Genomic DNA, 23322 nt, shown 5'->3' with positions numbered 1-23322 from the left:
AAAATATTCGTTTAAAAAAAAAAAAGAAGCTTAACATTCGACTTTCTAGCTTTACTGGACACTGCACCGATTCAGGGTAATTAATTTTTTTGATGAGTATTGATATGTGAATGGGTAACCATATACAAAACCACCTTGTTAAATCAGATCTCTGGATAACCTAGACATGAAATGGGACAGAAAATAGTAGTCAGCTCTCTATATTTATGGATTTCATTGTGGCGGTTTTCATATTCGTGGTCTCTTCCCAGTTTTATGGAAAACACAGTTGTAGTGATAATTCTTGTATTGGAACAAATAAATTGTACATGTTAAATAACAGTTTTAAAAAAACCCGTAAGTTTTTTTCCAGTGCTAAAGCAGTTATGCTTGCAGTAACTGCAAATATTAGCAGTTACTTTAGGAACATAATTCCTGAGAATACGAGGAACGATTATATTTTAATTTTTTTTTAAAGTCCGAGAAGTGATCTTTGAATTCCTATAACCTCTTTATTATTATTATCAGCGATCACATTGACAAGGAACGCCTAACATATAACTAGGGGAGATATGTGAAGTTCGCTCATTTTTTTAAAGCTTAAAGAACAATAAATGCTTTGTGTGGCCTCCGACTAGATCTTATATTATCTGTGTTTTCAGTATGCTGCGTGTATTTTATTCCATTTTTCCATATTTTGCAGTTCTACGATTAACCCAGATTTTAGGTACCTTCGATCGACTCTTATTGAAATCAGCCCGACTTAACAAGTTGCACCTCCATTATTAAAAAAAAAGTTTGCTCAGACATTTCATATGTTTTCTATGAAATAAGTAAGTCTCAGGAACAAATTAAAACTTTCAACCCCAAAGCAGAATGTTTTGCATTGTTCTGGAATGAGCCCTCAGTTGACTTACAATGTTCTGCAGTAGAAACAATCAATTCAATGCAAAGCGGGATATGTTCAGTAAAAATAATCAATTGATCATTGCACAGTCATGTGGGTATCATGCTGGACTCTCACCATAAAGATCCATGTTCAAACCCAATAGGCGGCACTGTGGTGGTTGACTGAAGTTGGTTTTCGGCAGTTTTCCAACTTCACGTCATGAATGCGAGCTGGACTACCATTTAAAAAACTCTCTACAGAGAATGGGTAAACACAATACTTACATAACATGAAAATTCAAGCATTTGCTATCTTCACTTCAAATTATGGAAGGTAGGTGGAGCATTATGCATAAACACACATTTCCGGCATGTACTGATTTGTTAGAAATTCCACAAAGGAATTTGTAAAAGGTGCATGTATGATTAAGTAGGATCAATCAATATCAACATATATAGTATTTTCTACACAGAAGAGTTCTTTTCTCAAAATTATTTCCAAGATTGTTCTGTGACATACGTCACAGTTTTTGGCATATTCTGCTTTGTAGCTTGAGGCACCAGGTCTTGGAAAAGCTTAAAACAACATTATTTTGAATCCCCCCCCCCTTTTTTTGAAAAAAAAAACATTATGCACTTCTATAATTCTGAACAAATGCGCATGCATTACTGCAACATGACTAACCACAATGTACGTACCATACACTGGTGCTGCTTATCCAAAGGAGTGTATACACACACACAGCATGCAATTATTCATTTGTGTGTAACAATCACATTGCTATCTCAAAACAAACACTTTAGACATTAGTCCCATTTCAAATATCAAATCACTGATAAAAACATATCCTCAAACAACACTATGAGATCAAGCAACAAATAACAAAATATGATTTTGCACAGGAAAGGATTCCATAGGAATTCTGTTTTTAACGGAAAATAATGACAATACACAAACCATCAGAGAGCATACTTTCTTTAAAGTGACCAATCCACTACATGCATTCTTATCAGTTTTTTTTCCCACCCTGTAAATAATTCTTTGGCTACGAGACATTTTTCTCATCAAGAAAATGTAAATAAAGAAAAATTATAGGTATGCAAAAATATTATGCGGCATACATTTCTTTTTTTCTCTAAATTATAAATAAGTACTCTTCTACAAAAAAAATCAAAAAGACAAAAAGCATAAACAATAATAAACTATTGTGCATTCATAACAAAAAATAATTATAAATGGAATAATAAATGAAAGTGGATAAATACATTAGCAAAATAGTGTACAAAACAAAACAGCATTTATATACACATACATACTCATCTGAAAAATCGTGACGTTTTTAATTAAACTCATAAATTTCACTAGCTAAATAATGAAAATCGAAGAAATCACCATTTAAAAAGTGAGAGTAGCATCTTTGAACATGTATTTCCTCAAACTTATTCAATTTAAAGGAGCAATTGAAATGTAAAAAAACATTTCTGAAAATAAGTTTTTTTTGGCTATGAATTTTTTCTTTTGTGTAGAATGTGGAAAAAAATTAATTTCAATGAAACTCAAGTGAAAAGACAATAAAAATTCTCTAAACAGGTAAGATTAATTTTATCAAATTCATAAGAACTAGCAATCATTTATGAAACAAAAACATCAAATTTTTAAATGCTATATATTGGTGATGTTTCAAATGAACTCAATTTTTCTTCAAGCGTAAAACCATGCATTTTTCATTTAAGAGCAAACACATGGTGTCAAGCATAATTTTTTAAAAATGCCACAGAAATAAATGAATATGTTTTATAAACATCGGGAGGTGATTCTCAATAATTTAAAACCTTAGGAAACCAATGACAAGATCAGTCGATTTTAATATCTAAAAGATTTTCAGATTTTAACCATTGACAAATCATACTTAAACTTGACAGTACAAATATGAAAAATTCAATATTTCAGTCAAATTCCCGACTCCCTTCCCACCAGCATGACAGAAGGCACATGAGAAAATATATGCAAATATTCCACAGACATGTTTATAGATATATACATCTTTAGTTAGTGCTAAAAGGTATCTTTCCATATTTATGCGAGTACAAAGTGCATATAAACTTGACACATAGTTAATGAAACAACAAATATTCTTAGCAAATTGCAATAAAGTGCAAAGACTAGTTTCACCCCAAGTCTCTTTCTTCAGCGAGACACCCACATGAACACAAATACATACAAGCACACAGGAGAAACATTAAAAATATGGACTTTGCATTTCACAACCTATAATGTTTTAAAACACATTCTGGATTTATAGGACGTTCATTCTAACTACTCTCCATGCAGCAAGATCTTGAATTTTGTCACCGCATTAAGGAGAACTGAATCTAAAGCATTCAACATTATATAATTCCTGAAAGTTTGAATAGTCCTTAAAAACAACTGAAATTGAGATTTGAGAGGATATAAAACAATATATCCCCCACTAAAAGTCATACATCATATTTCTCACGGTTTTCCATAAACAAAACTTTTGCAAAAGTGCAACACAATTGAATAACACAGCGAAAAAAATGTTTGGTCTATTTAAAGGGAAAAAAAATTGTTCCCAACACATAGGCTTGCCTATGGGAAAAAATAAACTTACAAAACATATAAGATAGTAAAGCCATACAATCTCATTTGGGAGCAGCGAATGAAAAATTAACTGCTCAGCCCTGAGATATATTTATTCCCTCAGACACATTGCTCTAAGAGTGTCTCTGTTTCAATTCAACGTTTTCCTCTACAGCGACATTGTTAGCCAACTTATGGACATGGTTACTTCCAGAAGTATTGTTGGCTACTGCTTCATTAATCTCCTTACTGCTAGAAACATCATTAGCCATTGCTTCATTAATCTCCTTACGGCTAGAAACATCATTAGCCATTGCTTCATTAATCTCCTTACGGCTAGAAACATCATTAGCCATTGCTTCATCAATCTCATCACCGCTAGAAGTACTGCTACCATCCCCATCATTATCTTCGGTATCACTTCTCACATCTATCACCTTTGAACAGAGATAAAACATTAAATGCTTAAATGATTGCACACACAGATTGAAAGCAATACATTCATGGCATACACAAATAATACATACCAGCATGAAACGTGTTAAAAACCATAATTAGAGAGAGAAGAGGTGCATTTTATGAATGCTTCAAATTTTCTCGGCTTCTCACCTCTCATTAGCCTCAGTACATATTCTAATTTTTATTTGAAAGAAAAAAAAACACTATGCCCAAGAAACTGAACATGAACACCACTGAATAACAATCGAATAAAGTTAATCTTTTTCAACCATTCAGAATTGGCTCTGAGTATTCAGCAAGCATTTTAAAAAAAACCAGCAAAACTCAATTCTCGAGTGCTTTGCAAGACAAACAAAAAATTTGACTCGATGAAATATAGATTTCTGGCAATACAAAAGCGTTGCAAGAATGATGCATTATAAATAATTCGGTATTACAAATACTCAAGTCTTCTAGATGAGGACTAATTAATGAGAGGTTTTGTGTTCCTTGAATATTCACACTTTCTGTCGAGTGTCACATCATCACAATTTAACAGACACTATGCTTATTTATTTTTCATTTGCGTTTCCATTATTTCTTATGAAGTTTGATTCAATGTATGAGTGTTTTAGATTACCAACATGTTTACCAAAGTTCCACTGTATTTGGAAATGTTTATCACAATGTTTTGATGAAAAAAAGTTATTTTCATCTCTTTTTTTTCTTCTTTTTAAGTTTCAGTGTTTTGGATAATTTTAAAAAAAAGTAGTATTAAAGTAGAATTATTATGAGCAACTTACTCCAGGTGAATCAGAAGTCAAGGTGTGGATGGCAACTTTAACTATGAAATAAGTCCACAGAACATGAAGAAGTTGAAGGGCACAGAGGAGACCATTGAAAATGTAATATGCTGGATACATGGGAACAATTCTGATAGCTATAACTGAGGTGTTGTAAATAATTCTGAAATATAAAAACTTAATCAACTTCAATGAAGCATATCTCAATTACAGAACTCACACACAATCACATTAAGTCTATATTAACCCATTCACATTAAGCTTAATCCTATTTAGCTGCCATTCACTAGCATTAGCTTAAAAGACTTCAGCAAGTGAAAAATATTTGAATTGTACTAGACTGGATGCGCTCCAGAGTACAAGCCATCCAGTCCCAGTAATTATTCTGTACTTACATGCTGAAGAGAAGAAATGAATAAAAACTAAATTATTCTAGGTATTTTATTCACACACATACAGGGTGAATAGCAAACGTGGCATTTTACTGGCGAATCGTTGATCCTACTATACTTCCACTTAGGAAGTATACTAGGATACACTATCAAATAATGTGTAGTACTCAGATATGCCATTCATGTTTCAAGGAGTTGTATAGCTATTAAAATTTAAAAAAAAACTTTTTATACAGTTCCAGTGTGCCCAAAAACCAGGTAGAAAGTTGTTGCCCTGCCTCTACTAACAAAAAGAATTCCACGTTTCTAAGTGCCATATTCACTGAAATATTTTAATTCGAAAAATGGAGGAAAGTTCGGAAAAACATTAAAATGTGGGTAAAACGGTATCTGTATTTAATGTCCTCCCACAAATTTTCCTGATTTTTGAATTCAAATATCTCAGTAAATATTACAACCACGTAATTTTTTGTTGGTATCAGGAGAGATATGGCAAAAACTTTTTAATTGGGTTTTTGAGCACATACAGGGACGGTATAAAAAGTTTTACTTTATTTTATTTTAATAACTATACAATCCCTTGCAAATAATATGAATGACATATCTGAGTACTCCACATGATTTGGATACTTTTTCTAATGTGAAGTATACCTCTAGGATCAAGGGTTTCCCAATAAAATGCAATACTCCCCATTTGTGCCATGCACCCTGTATATTTTTAATTGATAGGGCAAAAATAATCTTCATTCTCAAATACAGGTTAAGTAATTGTTAAATAATAAATAATATCAAATAAAGTAATGAAAAAAAACTTACTTTTTAACTTAGGTAAAAAAAAGAAAAGATTTATAATTGAATTAGGAATAATCAATAGGATCAGCTATAAGTAACATTATGTTTTGAATGATGTTACACTTTTACTTCAATTGAAAAAAATAAAAACAAAAACCATTAGCTCATCATGAAAGAATTTCACACATCTTCTACTCCAAAATTAAAAACTATCAGATGATGAAATATACATATTTGGAATTAACTACTCCTGCTGCAATGGCTCTATTACAGGGTGAGAAAAAAATCCGACAACAAATATGACATGAAAAAAAAACCCACTTTCTCAGAATAAAGACATGATCCTAATATTCACACCAGAAAGACAGCCAATTCTTGCCTCTATTGCATGACAGCTAATTATTACAAAGCAAAACATAAGAGAAGAAACACATGGTAACATGGGGCAAAGCAAAATAAAAACTAAATCATTTGAGTACACAACCCTAAATGATTAGTCACGTGTGTTTTCCTTTCCCTTTCTTTAAGAATTATACATAAAATGGACTGGGAGGCATGAGAACATCATTCTTCTGAGATTTCTGCTATAATGGTATTTGTTAAAACGGGATTCGACTGTATTAAAACTATTTCAAATGATTCAAGGTTTACCATGATCAGGTGTTTCAGGGATTACTATGCTCGAGGTGCAACAGTTTCCCTTACAATACAAAATATATTGAATAACGGTTCTCCCCTTTTTTAAAAGCAGTCCCTGTAGGAATTATGCACGTGAACTATTAATCACAATTTAAGTAGAAAATCGATTTTTACTCTTTAAATATGATACAAAACAAACAAGAAATTATGAAGTCCCTTGTTGTGCTTAGGATATAACAACAAGGGATTCTTAATAAAATAAATAAATATTACTGATTCAGCAAATATGTTTGCACGCACCTATACGGATATAACATTAGACGAGAGAAAATCCAAGCAATGGTGAAAACAGCAAACACCCAATTAGCAAATCTGTTCATCTCTAAATACCTGGACATTTTAGCAGCCTGTCAAAAGAAATATTGCAAATACACTTCAAATCTTTTTTGCCTACATACATAAGATCTTTCATCTTAAATATTTCTCTAAATGAATTCCAATCCTCCAATGAATTCCTTAAATACTATTAATTACAATGAAAATTTTAGCAGCATAGTTCTTTATGTAACAAAAACTATAACAAACCTCTAGAGGAACATCAGCAAAATCATGAATGACTAGGACAAGGCTACCTATACGAAACAGATTAGTCATCCAGGAGAAAGTTAAAAGTGATATAGTCACGATGTGGTGAATAAACATCTGAAAAAAATCCTAAAGGGAAAAACAAAGAATCAGTAATAAAAAAAGAAAAAAAAACACAACTCAAACATAAAGTGTATACACAGTAAAACTACTATATAATGATGAACTCAAGTGACAGTCGTTATAGAAGATTCATTATAATAGGTAGAATATACTAATAATATAAAAAGTGTGCCTGGATCTGAGAATAATACCTTTATATAGGCGATAATCACTGCATAGAAGTTTCATTGTATAAGTATAAAATGAAAATCTTCAATATGAAAATTTGTTTTGATAATGTAACTGTTTATTCAAAAAGTTTCAGAATTAATTTTTTCCCCAAAGTACTAATGAAGGCATTTACTAATTGCTAGCAAAATCAGTATGTATAAATAACAACTGATGCACTAACTTTTTTTTCATCTTGGGAACAGTGCACGTTAGAAGGTGGGTCACCAAACTGCTATTGTCAAATTTTAGGCAACCGAACAAAGAGCTGAATTTTTTTTTGAAAGATAAGAAAAATTGGTAAAAAAAAGCATAGAAAATGAAGAAAAAAAATTGCATAGAATTTAGATTCCTCAAATGCACTAGATGCAATGTCCTTACTTCCATAGGGTTTCTGACATGTTACTTAAAGTATCTGCATGGTAAAAAGAATTTTAAAATTGCTACAAGTCACTTGAAAACAAACCAGGAGAGAGGTGTGTCCATCTATCAGTTAAAAAAATTCAAACATTGCTGTGCATGGTGTTCCTACACGATTAGTATTTATTAGTAAATTAACTCTCAGATTGATGGAAGAGAGGAATGTTGACCATTAATACAGGAAGTATTTATTCTATTCTAAAAATTCTAAAAAAATCATGTCACAACTTATTTACAGTACGAGGCCTCACTCAGCTGTATCACAAATAAGGTTTGTTTCTGCTAGAAAAGAATATAATAATAATAATATAATAATAATAATATTTATTTGCATATAGGCCATTGGCCCGTTACAAAGACCGGCAACATCATAATTACACATAAAAATACATTTACAAAAATACATCATAATTCAAAAAATAGTAATAAAATGAAACGAGGGTCGGGGGTTAATTAATTTTTACATATCAACTTCAGATAGAAGTAAACAGACATTGTTAAAAAAATTGTGTATATCTAATATAAAATTTCTATTCGATGAGTTAATATTTAATAATTGCAGAAATCCATTTTCATTATAATTAATAAATTCACAGTGCGGCAAAATATATCTGTTACGGTAAACATGAAAAAGGGAACAATGAAATAGGATATGTACGACACTGCCATTGAGTCCAGAACTACAAAACGCACAGATCTCTTCGCAGTTATAACAAAATGTAATTTCACCATTGTCACTCAGAAAGGATAAACTAGATCTCAGTCGGAAAAAAGTACGAATGACTCTGAACGGTAAATTAAAATTAAAATATGGCTCGCGTAAAAATGAAAAAATTAAATGTTTATAATGTGGGAAATATGTTGAATTTAAAATATGATTATAATCTTTATGATAATCGCAAGTTACAATATGATTTAAAATGAAAGGTATAGTACGTTTAATTTCGGGAATAGACAGTGACCATACATAAGCATAGCCATATTCGGATAAAATATGTTCAACTTGGGAAACCCAGTTAAAAGTTGTATTGTTATTTTTCCGATTTTTAAAGGCAATAAAACATTTTTTTGTTAGCCTGTTATCGCCAAGATTCGGAATGCGTACCCATAAATTCAGAATTAATTTTATTACCGATCGTTTTAGAGTTGCTCGTCCAGTTTCGTATCGTATTATATAGCCAGGTGTGTTGGATCTCAATCGGAAAACTCTTTTTGAAAAAGTTAAATGGATTTTTTCAATTTCGTCAAGGTACCCGTGACTCCAAACACCAGAACCGTACAATAACACCGAGGAAACAAGTGAGTTAAACAATTTCAAATGAGTACCAAGGTTATTGCATTTAGTTTTAATTAACAAAGGTATTAAAGAGTTAACAGCAACTTTTGCTTTATTAATAAAAAAAGAAGCAGCTATGGAGAAAGAACCAGAAGAAGAAAAAGGCACACCCAGATAAGTATATTGTTTGGACACTTCTATTTCTTGATTTTTCCAGAACCATTTATCTGATTTGGCAATTTTGCCCCCTTTTCTAAAAATAACAACATTTGTTTTATTCAAATTAACTTCCAATTCGATACTCTCAAAGAAATTAAAAACTAAATTGATTTTTCGCTGTAAATTTTGCTTCGTATCAGCAACCAGGACCATATCATCTGCATAAAGCAGGATATGTACTTCAGTATTAGAGTCAACACATATGCCAGGAATACTCGAATTTTCCAATAACGGAACTATATCATTGATATATAGGGAGAAAAGGTTAGGGCTTAAGATCTCTCCCTGCAATACACCAGATTTTATAGGGAAACTTGATGAAATCTCCTCGTTAAAACGTACATATGCTTTTGCTTTATCATAGAAATTTTTTATAGTTAAGATGAACCCGGGACTAATTCCATAACGAGATAACTTTTCCCATAAAATGCTATAATTTACAGAATCGAACGCGCGACTGAGATCAATGAAAGCGGTATAAAGTTTACGTCTCTTTTTCGAAAACTGCAATTGGATTAAAGAATTCAAAGGGAAAACATGATCAATACAGCCAAAACCCTCCCTAAACCCTGCTTGGTAATCACTAATGATATTATTTTCACTTAACCAGAAGTTCAGTCGCTGATTTAGAATGGAGGTGAAGAGTTTGCACGTACAGCAAACTAGAGAAATTGCGCGATAATTTGATACGAGATGGACATCACCCTTTTTAAAAATGGGGTTAAGAATTAATTTTGACCATGCGTCGGGGAATGTATTGGATGACAATATTTTATTAAAAAGAATTAGTAAAAGAAGTTTAGCATTTTCTGGTAAATGAATTAAAAATTCATTTCTAACATCATCGTGTCCAGGTACTTTGTTTTGCTTGAGTTTTTTAAGATTGTAATCAAGTTCGACCATGAGAATGTCCCGATCTAAAATTGGATCTTTATAAGAAATTATGATATCTCTCGCAGGTGCACTTGAGTTTCTTGAGGGCATAAAATTGGAAAAATAAGTGTACCAATTTTCAATTGAAATGTCTGGAACGATTCTGCGATTTCTTTTAAATTTATTTATTAGGTACCAAAATTCCTTTGAATTTCTGGTATTCATTAAATTAGCATTGAAATCTAAAAAATAATTTTGTTTACCTCGTCTCAGGGTACTTTTGTAACTTTTCTTACAAGATATGTAGTTTAATCGATCAATTTCTGAATGAGAGGACCTAAATCTCTTTAAGGCCCGTTTACATAATGTCAATGCTTTTTTGCATTCATTATTGAACCATGGTTCATACAGCTTACAATTAGAGCCGTAACTTCTCACCATTCCCACGGAACGAGCAGCATTTTTTATGGCATTCTCAACAACAGAAACTGAATTATCAACCGAGAGACTTGAAAAAAATTCTGGAGAGATTGTCATTTTAGAGTTTAACTCACTATGGAAATGTTCTTTGAGAGCAGGATTCCAAATCAATTTGTTAGTGGTTAATGTGCGAGGTTTTTGTTTATTATTTTTCTGGGATGTTCGGATATTTGAATGAAAGGATGTCACCAAAGGGCTGTGGTCAGACTCAATCCAGTGAACAATTTCAAATTTATTTATAAGCTGCAATAAAGCGGGAGAGGTTGCAACATAATCAATGACACTAGATCCCTGCCCCCCAATAAAAGTAAACTGTCCAATAAAATCACTCGCTATTCTTCCATTTAAGATTGTCAATGAGCAATCATTGCATAGATCCAAAAACAATTTTCCACGATTATTTAAATTATTATCAAGAGATTTACGGATTAATGAAAGGGAACTATGAAAAATATTATCCCCGGTATATAGATCACCTTTCAGTCCAATACGTGCATTAACATCTCCACACAAAATAACATTAAAACCTTGATCGATCAGATTGAGGATTACATTTTTTAGAGGGAAAACTAAATGATCATGATCTGTGCCAGGGGGTAAATATACACCAACAATAGCAATCGGAGACACGTTGATTTGTTTTAATTTATTAATTTTACAAACAATCCAGTTTTGCGATGAATCAAAATGTACAATATTTGCGATACCTGATTTAATTCCAAACATTATCCCACCCGAGCATCTACCAAATTTGTGTGTTCTACTTGCGTTTATTTGAAATAACTTAAAATTTTTCCAAATTATTGGTGGCAGTATATTTTTTGACATCCAGGTCTCAGTTAGAATAAAAATGTCAAAATTGGATATACGGCGGAAAACATTATGCGATTTATTTAAAAATCCATTAATATTCCAATAGAAAATATTGAATTCGCTCTGGCTACACAGATTTTTTTCTTTTCCAACAATTGCATCGGAATTATCATGATTACCGTTAATTATATTATTTGAATTTAACACATAAAAATTGTCATTTTGATTTTTTTCATTTGAATTGACATTTTGATTGTTAACATTAAAGATACGGCACTGACCATCAACATTTAAATCAGCATTTCTGTTACAAATGACCAAATCAGTGTGTGCATCAACAAAATTCAAATTCGCATTTTGAGATAAAGGCAACAAATCAACACTTCGATTTGCAGGTAATAAATCGGAATCAAAATCACTCTCAACCAGATTAATAATCTGATCGCAAAAGATTACTTCATCATGTAAATTAGATCCATGATGATTAGAGATTCCAGAGTCTACGTTAAAAGTTATGTTATTTAGCAAAGACTTTGCATTATAATACACTGAAGGATTTGATTTCTTAGAATATTTGGACAATTTATTTATATGAGATTTTAATTTCACGGGCTCTCGGCCGCATTTTCAGAGCTTATTCGATAGTCTATTATTCGCTGGTAAATCACTGATTAATGTTCTCAAAAAATCATCATGACCATTGGTTGAAATTAAAGTATTCGAATCTAAATCGTACGTAAATCGCATACCTTCTATAACTAGGCAATCTTTCAGCAATCTTGTTTTCCTACCCTTAAATATGGCCACCCTCATAATTGGTTTTAATTGCTCTCGGATTATTTTAAATACACGACAGAAATCTTCACTAATTTTTATGCGTTGCGCTGCATCACTGAAATTTTCCTCTACTGGATTACTTATTACTGATGGTTCATTAGTTCCGCTTGGACTTTTATTCACATTGGAGGCACTTGAATTCGGAACTGGATCAAACTTTGAAAATTTTACACGCTTTATTTTACGATAACTTTGAAGTACCTCATTTTTGTCAGATCTCTTAACAAATTTTGCAATAACAGGAGGATTCGTATCATTACCTTGCGGGAGGACATGCACAATGTCAAATGCCACAGAAGCGGCATTCGGGATTTTCACGGCACGTAAATATTCCTTAAGTCTGTCTTCACATTCACCAGAGCTGGAGTTCTTGTCGACGTCCATTCCGTAAAAAATCAGATTATTTGAACGCGAGTATTGCTCCTGATCGACCAGTTTCCATTTAAGAGTGGAGATCTCAGACTTCAGCTCCTCGTTTTGGTCTAATAAAGAACTGTTGCTTGCTTTCAGGTTTTCAACATCTGACTTTGTTTGAGCAAAATTCTTTTCAAAAATGTCAAACTTAGATTTAAGATCATTAACGGTACTTGTATTACATAGCAGCAAATTTTTGATTTCCAAGAAATAGTTCTCGCACTCACATCTCGAAGAACGACCACCATTCGAAAGGTCAGGTGACGACAAAACCCGCGGCCTTTTGGAGGTGTAATTAGGTGCACTAGTCGGGGTACGTACCAAAGTCCTTTGAGGTTTGAAACCAAAATCCTGTAGTGACAGAGTTCTTTCATTCTCCGTCGGAGTGACAGGTCCTGGATTTCGCTCGATACCGGAACGAAAGAGTAACGCCGTAGATACTGCTGTCGCAAGCAGGTAAAGCAAAATATAAAACACACTTCCAGATTTTTCCCCTCTATGTGTCGCTTGTTGGTTCACAGATATACACATTTTCGGGATAATTGAACACTGCACATGAGAGAAATAACCAACACGGCATCTAAATTCAACTGCGGAAATCGGCATGTTGATAATGACCGATGAAAAAAATAAATAAAAAAATAATAACCAATTCAGTAGTATAAATATCTCCTTTTTTATCACTTAATATAAATGTAAACACTGGAGCAATTCAACACACGTCCGATGTCTACGGCTGGGGTGTTGCCAATCCCGCTAGAAAAGAATATTCTAGCACATATTCCTCTTTGATTTCACAGTGATTTTCGGCTTTGAAACCTGTTACTGTCATCTGACATAATTTATATTTATTAGATTTCATCTCTATAGACCTTGAATGCCTAAGAGTGAAAACAACAAATGAAAATCACTATCACCATGTAAAAGATATTTTTATTTTTGATATTAAAGATAACGGTTATAAATAGTTAAACAGCGTATTCCAAGAAAAGTCAAGATCATGCCAGAAATTATGTGGATGTTGCAAAACTTGTAGAGGGAGAGGAGAAATCTATATTGAACATTAAAATGATCATTGACATATACAGGTAAAATTTAATTTTTATTGAGGGTTATCTTTAATATGCTATGCATTTTTAGCTTTTTCGTGTGTATCTGCTGCATTTATAAAGATTTCTATACAAGCATAGCTGCAGATCATTACACAGTAAAACCTGTACAAAACAGAATGTCAACAGACTGAAATAATATTTCATTTTAGATTTCCATTTTATAAAGGTACACAAGATTATATGGTATACAGTGTTGTGTGAGAATTTTTAGTTCTGCCGCTAAGTTTTCGTCTGGCAGCTTTAAGATTATGAAAATTTCATTAAAAGTGTGCACATAAACAATCCAATGCTTAAACATACAGTCTCTCAGTAATGTATTGGCTAGATATATGTGAAACGAAAATTCATCATTTTACTATCTCATGTGAACTGAATATGTATGAACCGTAATATATTTTTTAAAAAAGTGATATTTTTGTGAAAAAAAAAGAAGAAAAATTTCACCTTTCTTCTGACATCCATGAATTGGGAAAATGTAAGAGACCAATAAAATCCTAATTCAATCATATAATACCACCACACGTCGTTGCTGACATCCTAATAAAACAAATTGCACAGTTATCAAGATCTACATAATTCAGAAAATTAATCTTATCGAAAAACTGAAAAAGAGTGACAGTTAGCAGTCTTCCAAGGATGATGTCATTCTTCACTATCCCTATGAAGGTTTTTTAACAGCTAGCTGATGCTCGCAAAGGCAGTTGAATTTTGTCTCTTTCCTAAATTCTCTTTGCATCAGCCAACTGTTAAGAACCATCACATGAGTTAGCAGTTTATCTAAACAGTAATACTGCGTCATAAAAGAACAATAACATAAAAATATATTCCAAAATCACACACAACAAAACAAAAACCAAAAGTGAATGCAAAATAACAGCACAAAAATTAACTTACATGATGGGGATAGTCCACAAAACACTCAACTGTATTCAAAAACCATGGTTTCTAATAGAAATCAAATTAAGAGGAATTTCAGTCTGAGAAAAATGAATGTGTAGACATACACAGTAAATATTGAAATATTTTTGACATTTTCATCAAAAAATTAATTTAAAAATAATTCTATTTGATTTGGGTTTCACTTGCAATTCTGCATCAATCTTGCTTAAGATGATTTTTCACAGCATCTTAAAATGGCTTTAACTAACATTAACTTGAAAATGTAATTTCAATTTATTAACTATCCCAAAATATGAAATAATAGACAAAATGGAATAATATATACAAATCATTGAAACCAATGTGTTTTGGCTTTCTGATATTGTCAAAGGATAAGCTTTGTCAATAAGAAACTGCACCCATTAAGTAGCTCAGTCATATCAGAGTTTGTGATTTGTGCTTTTAAAATATTAGAACCTCACAATTTTTTTATATAAATTCGCTGGACATCAAGGGAAAAAAAAAGAGATTATTATTTTGGAATTAAAAGTATGAAAACAAAATGTGTGAAATTGCAATAATATATGTCATGTTCATATTCTATTCTTCTAGAATTTTGCATTGAACTAATCAAGGCATTTCTACAGGGCCATAACTAGGCAGGTGCAACATATGTACCCGCACAGGGTCCACTTGGAAGGGGGGCCCAGAATGGGCCGGAAGGGCCTAAATTTAAATCTTGCACAGGGCACAGGAATCGCTAGTTACGCTCTGCATTTCTAAATATACTACTAAAGAAATGACACATGACTTCCAGATTTTTCCTCCTCATTCTACTAATCATTTTATAAATTGATCTTTCGTTAATAAAACTGAAGAATGTTAAATGGGAATAACTCCGATGAAAATTAAGCAAAACTTGCAATAAATGGGGAAAAAACATGTATCAAAAATACAGACAGAACGAAGTCCATTCAGTTTCATCAGAATTGAGTGATAAATTTTTTATGAATAATTAGTATTGACTTCCTCATACAGAGAGAAAAGCTAGAACTATCCATTACAAGATATGGCTTTCTGGTGAAGGAATCGGTTGCTTTACCAAACTGAGTATATGAGAACCTACTAGCAGAGATGAAGTGTGAACAGAAAATTGACCATTCAAAAAGGACTACTTACATCATACAACACGAATATTCCAAAACAAAAAATAAAGGCATAGAAAGTAAAACGCCATCTACACAAAAGAAAAATTAGGAAATTAGTAATCTGTGTGTAAATTTAAAAAAAAATTAAATTTTCATTTAAACAATCTTAAATGAGACATACAGGAAGGTATTGGAAAAGAAACACAATAATTGAGCAGAAAAAATCAGAAAACTTCGGAAGAAAAAAATGACAATGAAACATTAGTAGGAGTTGTGAGAGTTACTCAGGTATTTTAGCTGAAAATATCTTTCAACAGAACTTTTGGTACTACATTTTGCATCTCATTGATTAATGTGAGGGTAATTAGAAAAATGTGTTTAATTAAAAGAAATCATTAGTCAGAGAAATAAATACACAGCAATTATCATGGGTTCCCCCCCCCCCCAAGATAATGGAAAAAAAAATTCAAAAATATTTTTGAAAACAAAAAATTATTAAATTTTACCCCACCACAAAAATAGGCTTATATTAACTCTGCATAGGTAATGGCATGTTTGGTAATGGACGGAGGTTTGTCTAAGCATTTGGGAAGTGGTTCTGCTCTATGGATATTGTGTATAGTAAGAAATTAAATTCAAGTTACCCTAATGAAGTAGCATGTTGTTTGTTTGTTGTATCCTTATGTATATAATATGACAAGTGTAATAGATGAGATAGCATGGGCCCACTCTAATTGCTTCTACAATATGTACCTTCATTTTAATACATGTACATTCATCCTTCTTAACGAAACACACCCCCCCCCCTCTCGTCTGTAATCACCATAAAATTTGATAGTAAGGACAGTACCCAATTGTCCGGAAAAAATATGTTGTAAAAACTGTGTATGATTGTTTTTGTTGTTTTTCTTTTGACGCAAACTAAAGTGTTTCGAACTCTGCCATGAAGCTGGGCTGGAAGAAATCTCGGCAACAGGATAAATCCGGTGGCAAAGTTTTGGCGTTTATTCATTCGATTCGTAATGAAATAGCAGCTCATACAGCTTTAAAAGTTAATGTTTACCTTTTGCAGTGACCTAATATGTATTTTTTTTTCTTCATGTTCTAGGGTTCTGATTAATTCTCATGAGAACTTTTTTTAAATGTATTCTTTTAATTCAGTTGGAAAAACTGAATTTCACTCAAGAATAATGTTAATGCCACATTACACTGAAAAACTTGAAAGAAAAGTTCAATCTAACTTATATGCACATTTAAATTTCATTTCGATGATTTATATTTTTTTGCTTCTGAATGAAAATTACAAACCTTATACAAAGCTGTAACATGTGAAAAGCTGTGGTGTTTTGATGAAAATTTAAAAAAGTGAATTGAGTGCACCTCATGGAAAAATAATTTTGCTAAGGACCAATTAATATGAGAAATTATCATAATAATACGAGATCAAAGAAAATAGCTATTAGAACTTAACCAAGAGAGTTAACTCTAATTCATATTGACCCACTTCAAGGAAGTTTAGTCCCTTCTGGTCCCAGCATCTGTATCATAATCATGTGTCTTTTTTTTTTTTTTTTTCATTTTGCTGTTCATCTCAGCTGTTTCAAACGTATGTTTTATATGTTGTGTTCAGTTTAAGAAGGAAAAAAATCACTAATGCCTGACTACAGCAAAGTTCATACAGTTATTGTACAATTTATAAGGACAGTATGTATTTTCATTTACATATCATACTCACGCCGACTCTGTAAACTTATTTAAAGTAGAAGGCTTGTCTTTAAGTACACGTTTGCGAATCCACCGTTCCACACTTCTTTCACTCCAATCAAGTTGTTTTGCTAGACCTTTGACCTAGTTTGAGATTTTCAATTTTTTATAATTAAAATTCAAATAATCACTTCAAAAACAAATTTCTGTTGCTCAGTCATTATAATAATATAAAAGTAGACTAGGAGGGTATCCCTCCTAGGACAACACAATCATAGTACAATAAAAAATAATCACTCAAATTTTTTTTAAATTTTAATTGAAAGTTCATTAATTGGCACTGGAACCTAGAAAGCTCACGCCACATGCCCCCCCCCCCCACGAAGAAACTTTCCAAAGTCAATGAGGCCCTTAATAATTCATGAATATTCAATGTAATCTTAACCTGCATATGCCTAGCAATCGCAGAACCTCTCCCCCATCCCTGTTTTCTTCGTATCAGAGCTCCTATGGCACCTACGACAAAATATTCTTTCAGACACAAGTTCCACAAGCTTTACCATACACTATGGAAATGAAGCTGGGTTCGCACCCATCGCACTGACCCACTCACAAGCGGTTTGACGGAAAACAGGTTTTTGCATGTTTTGGCATCGAGTAGAATGGCAGGTTTACACATGGCTTTATAGATTGCCTTCTGCGCACAGACAAAACAGATCAGCTCCGAGTTTGGCTTTTCTCAAACTCTCTCACATGCGTATACAAATTTATCTTTATGGTAAAGATTGACGCAATTTTATAAAAATAATAGAAGTAAGTAAAACATACAAGAAACACAAAGACCCGATTTTTTTTTTTTTTCAAAACCGATTTCTGTAGTATTGAGTGTGTCTCCCATAGCTTTGTAGTATATCGAGGCTGTCCATAACAGTTGCCAACTCTGATAATGGGAGTTTAATTTTTAAAGTGCTAAAGGCACTTAGTACTGTGTTAGAGTCGAGTGAGTGAGACCCTAATCAAGATGAGACAAAAAAAAACCCTTTTGGCTTAAATAGCAAGAGAAAGGTGGTGAGTGAACTAGAATGTTTTGTTAAATGATATTTCAGTTGATTTCTTGGACGAGGTGATTGATAGTTATTGAGGCATAAACTGTACTGTTCTTATTATAGGTTTTATAGTAATAAGTCAATTTGTTTCTTAATACACTAATATATTTATTTGTCAATTATTGCGTAGAGTGTAATTTAATCATTTAATTAAAACAATACTTTCTCGCAGCCATATGTTTATGTCCATAAGGCACGACAAAAACACTGGATTGGTCAGGCTGGACTAACGCACCTCCAGATTATCAAGAGTCTACTGTGCATATACTCTTTATTTTAAGTCTCTCAATGATTAAATTGATGTTTTGATGATTAATCCAAAACATTTTCAGCGTTTCTTCAATTTTGTCTTAATGAAGTTCAACTGTATTGAATATTTTGAAAAAATGAAACAGTATGATATATACACACCTGCTTATACACTGAAGATCCATTTGAGCTAAAAGCTTTCTCTAGCAAAGCATTGGTAGGAACATTCACTATTTTAGGCTTTATTCCAAAATAACCACCAATCGGCGAAAAGACAAACCTGAAATGTTCAATAAAATATTAGAAACTTTCGTGTAAAACCTGTAAATACAGCAACTTCGGATTTTAATATGATGCACGGTATAAAAATTATGATTCATATTATAATAAATAAGAATTGACACAGGTCCAAAAAAAAGAAAGTTCATAAATATTACTACTAAACCACAAATGCACCTTGTTCACATTCCTTTGCAGAATTTATATTTCCTGGAATCGGTACTTGTTGGAATGTGTGTGTGTAGTAAACCTAACGTGAAGTTTGTTTCTGTGTAATGCTTGTTATGCGTAGTGCTGCCATCAATTTTCCTAACTATGTGTGAAGTGTAATGATTGAATGATTATATCGCTGTAGGGTCTGTTACTCTCTGTGGCGAGATTTTTTCATAAGAAATCTGTATATATAATATAACATTTAGGTCTCAGCCTCATAACCAGATCATAGACTGCTGCTGTTTCAATTTGTCTGTAATCACCACAAAATTCGTTAATTGCGACAGCACCCAATTGTCTGGGGAAAATATGGTGTAAAAATGTTGTGTTTTTTTGACACAGAATAAAGTGTTCCACGGCTCCGCCACGAAGCTGGGCTGGAAGAGATCTTGGCAACGGGATAAGTCTGGTGGAAAAGTTCTGGCGTTCATTGCTCTGTTTCAATGAAGAGATTTTAGCATTTGTGCAGTCTTGATAATGCACGTGGTCGATATTAAGACCTGGGCCTTGCTGGAAGTTGTGCGCGTATGCGTTGTTAACCTAATGTGAAGTTTGTTTCTGTGTGATGCTTGTTATGTGCACTGCTGCTATTTGCTGTCAATTTTTCTAGCCATGAGTGAAGTGTAATGATTGAATAATTGTACCATAGTAGGCCTGTTGCTCTTTGTGCAAGACTGTTTAAGGGGAAGATTGGCTTGCATTCACATCTTGAAATTGGGAACCACAGAAAACCAATTTCAGCCAACCAACATTTAGGTCTGAGTTATGGCAAAAAATTCTGGAAATAAGTCTTCTTTCACAGGATCAACAGAGTCCAATACATGCAAATTTTCATTTTTGTAAACAGAGTAACAATTAAACACTTTGTCAGCTTCGGCAAGCATGATGCCACCCAGCAATGTTAAAAGAACAGTCACACAGTAATGTCCCTTTGGCAAGGTCATGGAAATGCATGGAGACGCCTTTCACAGTCAAAGGAACTCAGATGCGGGGAAGGGGGGGGGGTGATTATTGAGACATCTCTGGTTAACTCTTAAAAGTGCAGTAGAACCTCAATAAATCAACAATTATTATTCTCATGATATTGCCATAATACTAAATTCAATGGGGAGAAACCTCTTTTAACTCGACACAAGATAGCTGAATTCTGCTTAAGTAGACTACGGTTTGTGATGTGCTATCACAACTCATTTTTCGAAATTTCCCGTGAATTGGCCAGTTAAAAAATTTTATGACATTTCTCTTGTATATTCCAACAATTCTTCGTTTTGTTGTCTTTTGTCGGTTGAAAATACCTCCATGTACATGGCATAAATAATGTTTAAAAATTGGGTGACAAATTGGGGGACAGAAATCAAATGAAACCTTGCTAACTTGGCATCCGCTTAAGTCAACATGCTCATCCATACTTTAGTGGGTGTTGAGTTATCGAGGTTCTACTGTATAATTATATCACCCAAATAGGAGGCTTCAACTCCCCCCCCCCCAGGCATGGATCTAGGACAATGTGTCGGGAAGGGCAATTTGTGTAAGTTTTTTTAATCATCCCACATTTTACATTGCAGACAAATTTTCCCATTTTTTTATTCTGTTCTTGGGAAGGGCTATTTTTTCTACGCCCTATGGGATCTGCACCCGAGAGAAGGCAGACATCTTCAGCCGTGAATGAAGCTGAGGCATCTTCAGCTGCAATGAAGAAAAGGCTGTGAATGAAGAGAAGGCAGATATCTTTCACTATGAATGGAGCTGAGGTAGGCATCTTCAGCTTAGAATGGAGCAAAGGCAGACATCTTCAGCTACAAATGAAGTGGAGGTAGATACCTTCAGCTTTGAATGGAGCAAAAGGCAGATATCTTTAGCAGTGAACGGAGCAGAGGCAGGCATCTTCACATGCAAACAAAGCTAAGGCAGATACCTTCAGCTGCAAATGGGGGAATGAATGAACGCCAGGGTCTCTGCCACCGGACTTATCCCATTGCCGAGATCTCTTCCAGCCCAGCTTCGTGGCCGAGTCTGGAACAAAGTGAGTGCGTGTGTACACCTAACAGTCTGAGTGTGTAGCTAGTGTATGATATTTCAGTGCTGCCATCCAGCACTCCATCCAAATGTCTCCAGCTACGAATAGAGCGAAACAAACACCTTCAGCTGCGAAAGCAGGTGAATCCACAGTGGTGCATCGGAGAAGTGACTTATTGTGTAGATACATTGAATTGGATTGAATCGACAGACAAATTCAGCCCACATTATCCGGCTCTTGGGAGGGTGTTGATAGGGGTCTGTTGCCCACGGCACTTTAACCACTTCAACATCACAAGGGGGCACCAAAATGCATGTTTGCCTCAGCTGACCAAACATCTAATTTTGCGGCCCCCATTTGTACAATATAGGCTATCCTGCTTAACAATTCAATTTCTAAAATATTTTATGATAAATTAAAGCTCAAATTAAAATTTAAAAAAAAAGAAAAATCGAAATGAATTAATTACCTTTCCAGAACGAAGCGAATGACCAACAGCGCCACGGCAATGAAAAACGGATAGTAGAGATCGGAAAATTGTGCGTAATTGGTGTTGGAGGTGTCGCTCATGTCTTTCCAAGTGAAATTCGGCGGCAACCAAATATCTTCATCCCAGAACTTCGAGTTGATTCTCTGGAGGATATCATCCATCGTCATGACGAGGGAAAACAATCAACAATTATTGTATTCCGAAAGCGGCAGAGAAGATATTAAAAAAAAAACACAACAACAACAACAACAACGCCCAGATAGAAGCGACAAACAAACACCCTCACGCCACTGACGACACTTCACGAAGCCGAAATTGCCAGATTCCGCATTAAAACGGAGATTGGAAAAAGTTGTTGTTGTTGTTGTTATTTCCTGAAAGTAGAATTTGGGGTCAACCAGAGTTTTTTTCTTTTCTCTCTCTCTCTTTTTCTATTGAAATCGAAACGGGAACTAGAATCGAAAATGAAACCTAGATGGTCATTCAAAAATTTACTTTTCTTTTTTTTTCTTTCTTTCATTCTCATTATTTTTCACTTCAGTGGTGGTCAATACTGCGCAAAAGCTGGTTTGAAAGTAAATCCTTTAAGCCGGGTTTTAATAGGAATAGGTGTGTTGCGCAGCGTGAACCGAATTAGACTATTTCGCGCCGACAGAAACGTGTTACATAATCACGCTACGCGTTTGTGTTTCCCTAGCGAGGCGCATCAGATCATTGTGGCAAAGTATGAGGCCCTACCATACAAATTCTTGAAAATTTCCACCAGATGTCTTTTTTGTGAGGCCCTCTCTTCTCATGAGGACCCCGAACCGTGCCCGGGTGGGCCCATACCTTACGATGGCGCTGGTTTGTGGAGAGGTCATAGTAACGGACTCGCATCGTGAGGACCCAAGTTCGAACAGCACCGCCTAGAGATAGAAGGCCTCTCCGTACGGGTTGCCATAAACGTCATTCAGACTACCTGGCAAGTTTGTCACATTTTGAAACATCTATATCCTATCCTATTTCGTTTCTTCTTATTTTGGCGAGGAATCTTCCTGATTGGCTCACAAATACCGCATATAGCGATTGGATGTGGGGCTTTGGAATCAGCTACTCTGTCGTCTGCTTGCTCCGGTTTGATTGGAAGGGAAAGAAGACACACAAGAAGTGAAGAGAATATCGGCAAAACCGCGGCGCACGACGCATTTGACTCCTCCAGAAGCAGTCGGCCAATCACGCCCGACGTAAAGCGCTGTCGTGAGGCGTATTGCGCTCTGTAGGAAAACAGTCATGCTGCTTTTCTTATTGGTGAGTGGACGGCGTGTCGCGCTGGGCGAACCACGTTGCGCGCGGCACAGTAAAC

At 34.0% G+C, this 23322-nt stretch overlaps 1 protein-coding gene across 1 annotated transcript; it reads right to left on the bottom strand.

Annotated features, from left to right (window-relative positions):
* Window positions 1-457: 457 nt before the first annotated feature.
* schlank (ceramide synthase schlank) lies at window positions 458-22288 on the bottom strand. The gene is made up of 10 exons (XM_089244067.1): window positions 21957-22288; window positions 19141-19258; window positions 17655-17767; window positions 15951-16008; window positions 14787-14837; window positions 14337-14429; window positions 7119-7247; window positions 6834-6940; window positions 4711-4873; window positions 458-3906 (listed from the first exon to the last, which is right to left on the bottom strand). Exons 1-10 carry the CDS (start codon window positions 22142-22144, stop codon window positions 3604-3606), a joined length of 1323 nt encoding a protein of 440 aa, XP_089100193.1. The 5' UTR covers window positions 22145-22288; the 3' UTR covers window positions 458-3603.
* Window positions 22289-23322: the final 1034 nt, after the last annotated feature.

This window comes from Pholcus phalangioides, unplaced genomic scaffold (genome assembly GCF_987345545.1).
Source record: "Pholcus phalangioides strain wild (caught in Gottingen) unplaced genomic scaffold, Ppha-v1.0 ptg000003l_1, whole genome shotgun sequence".
NCBI lineage: Eukaryota > Metazoa > Arthropoda > Arachnida > Araneae > Pholcidae > Pholcus > Pholcus phalangioides.
This window is presented reverse-complemented; position numbering and strand designations above follow the sequence as displayed.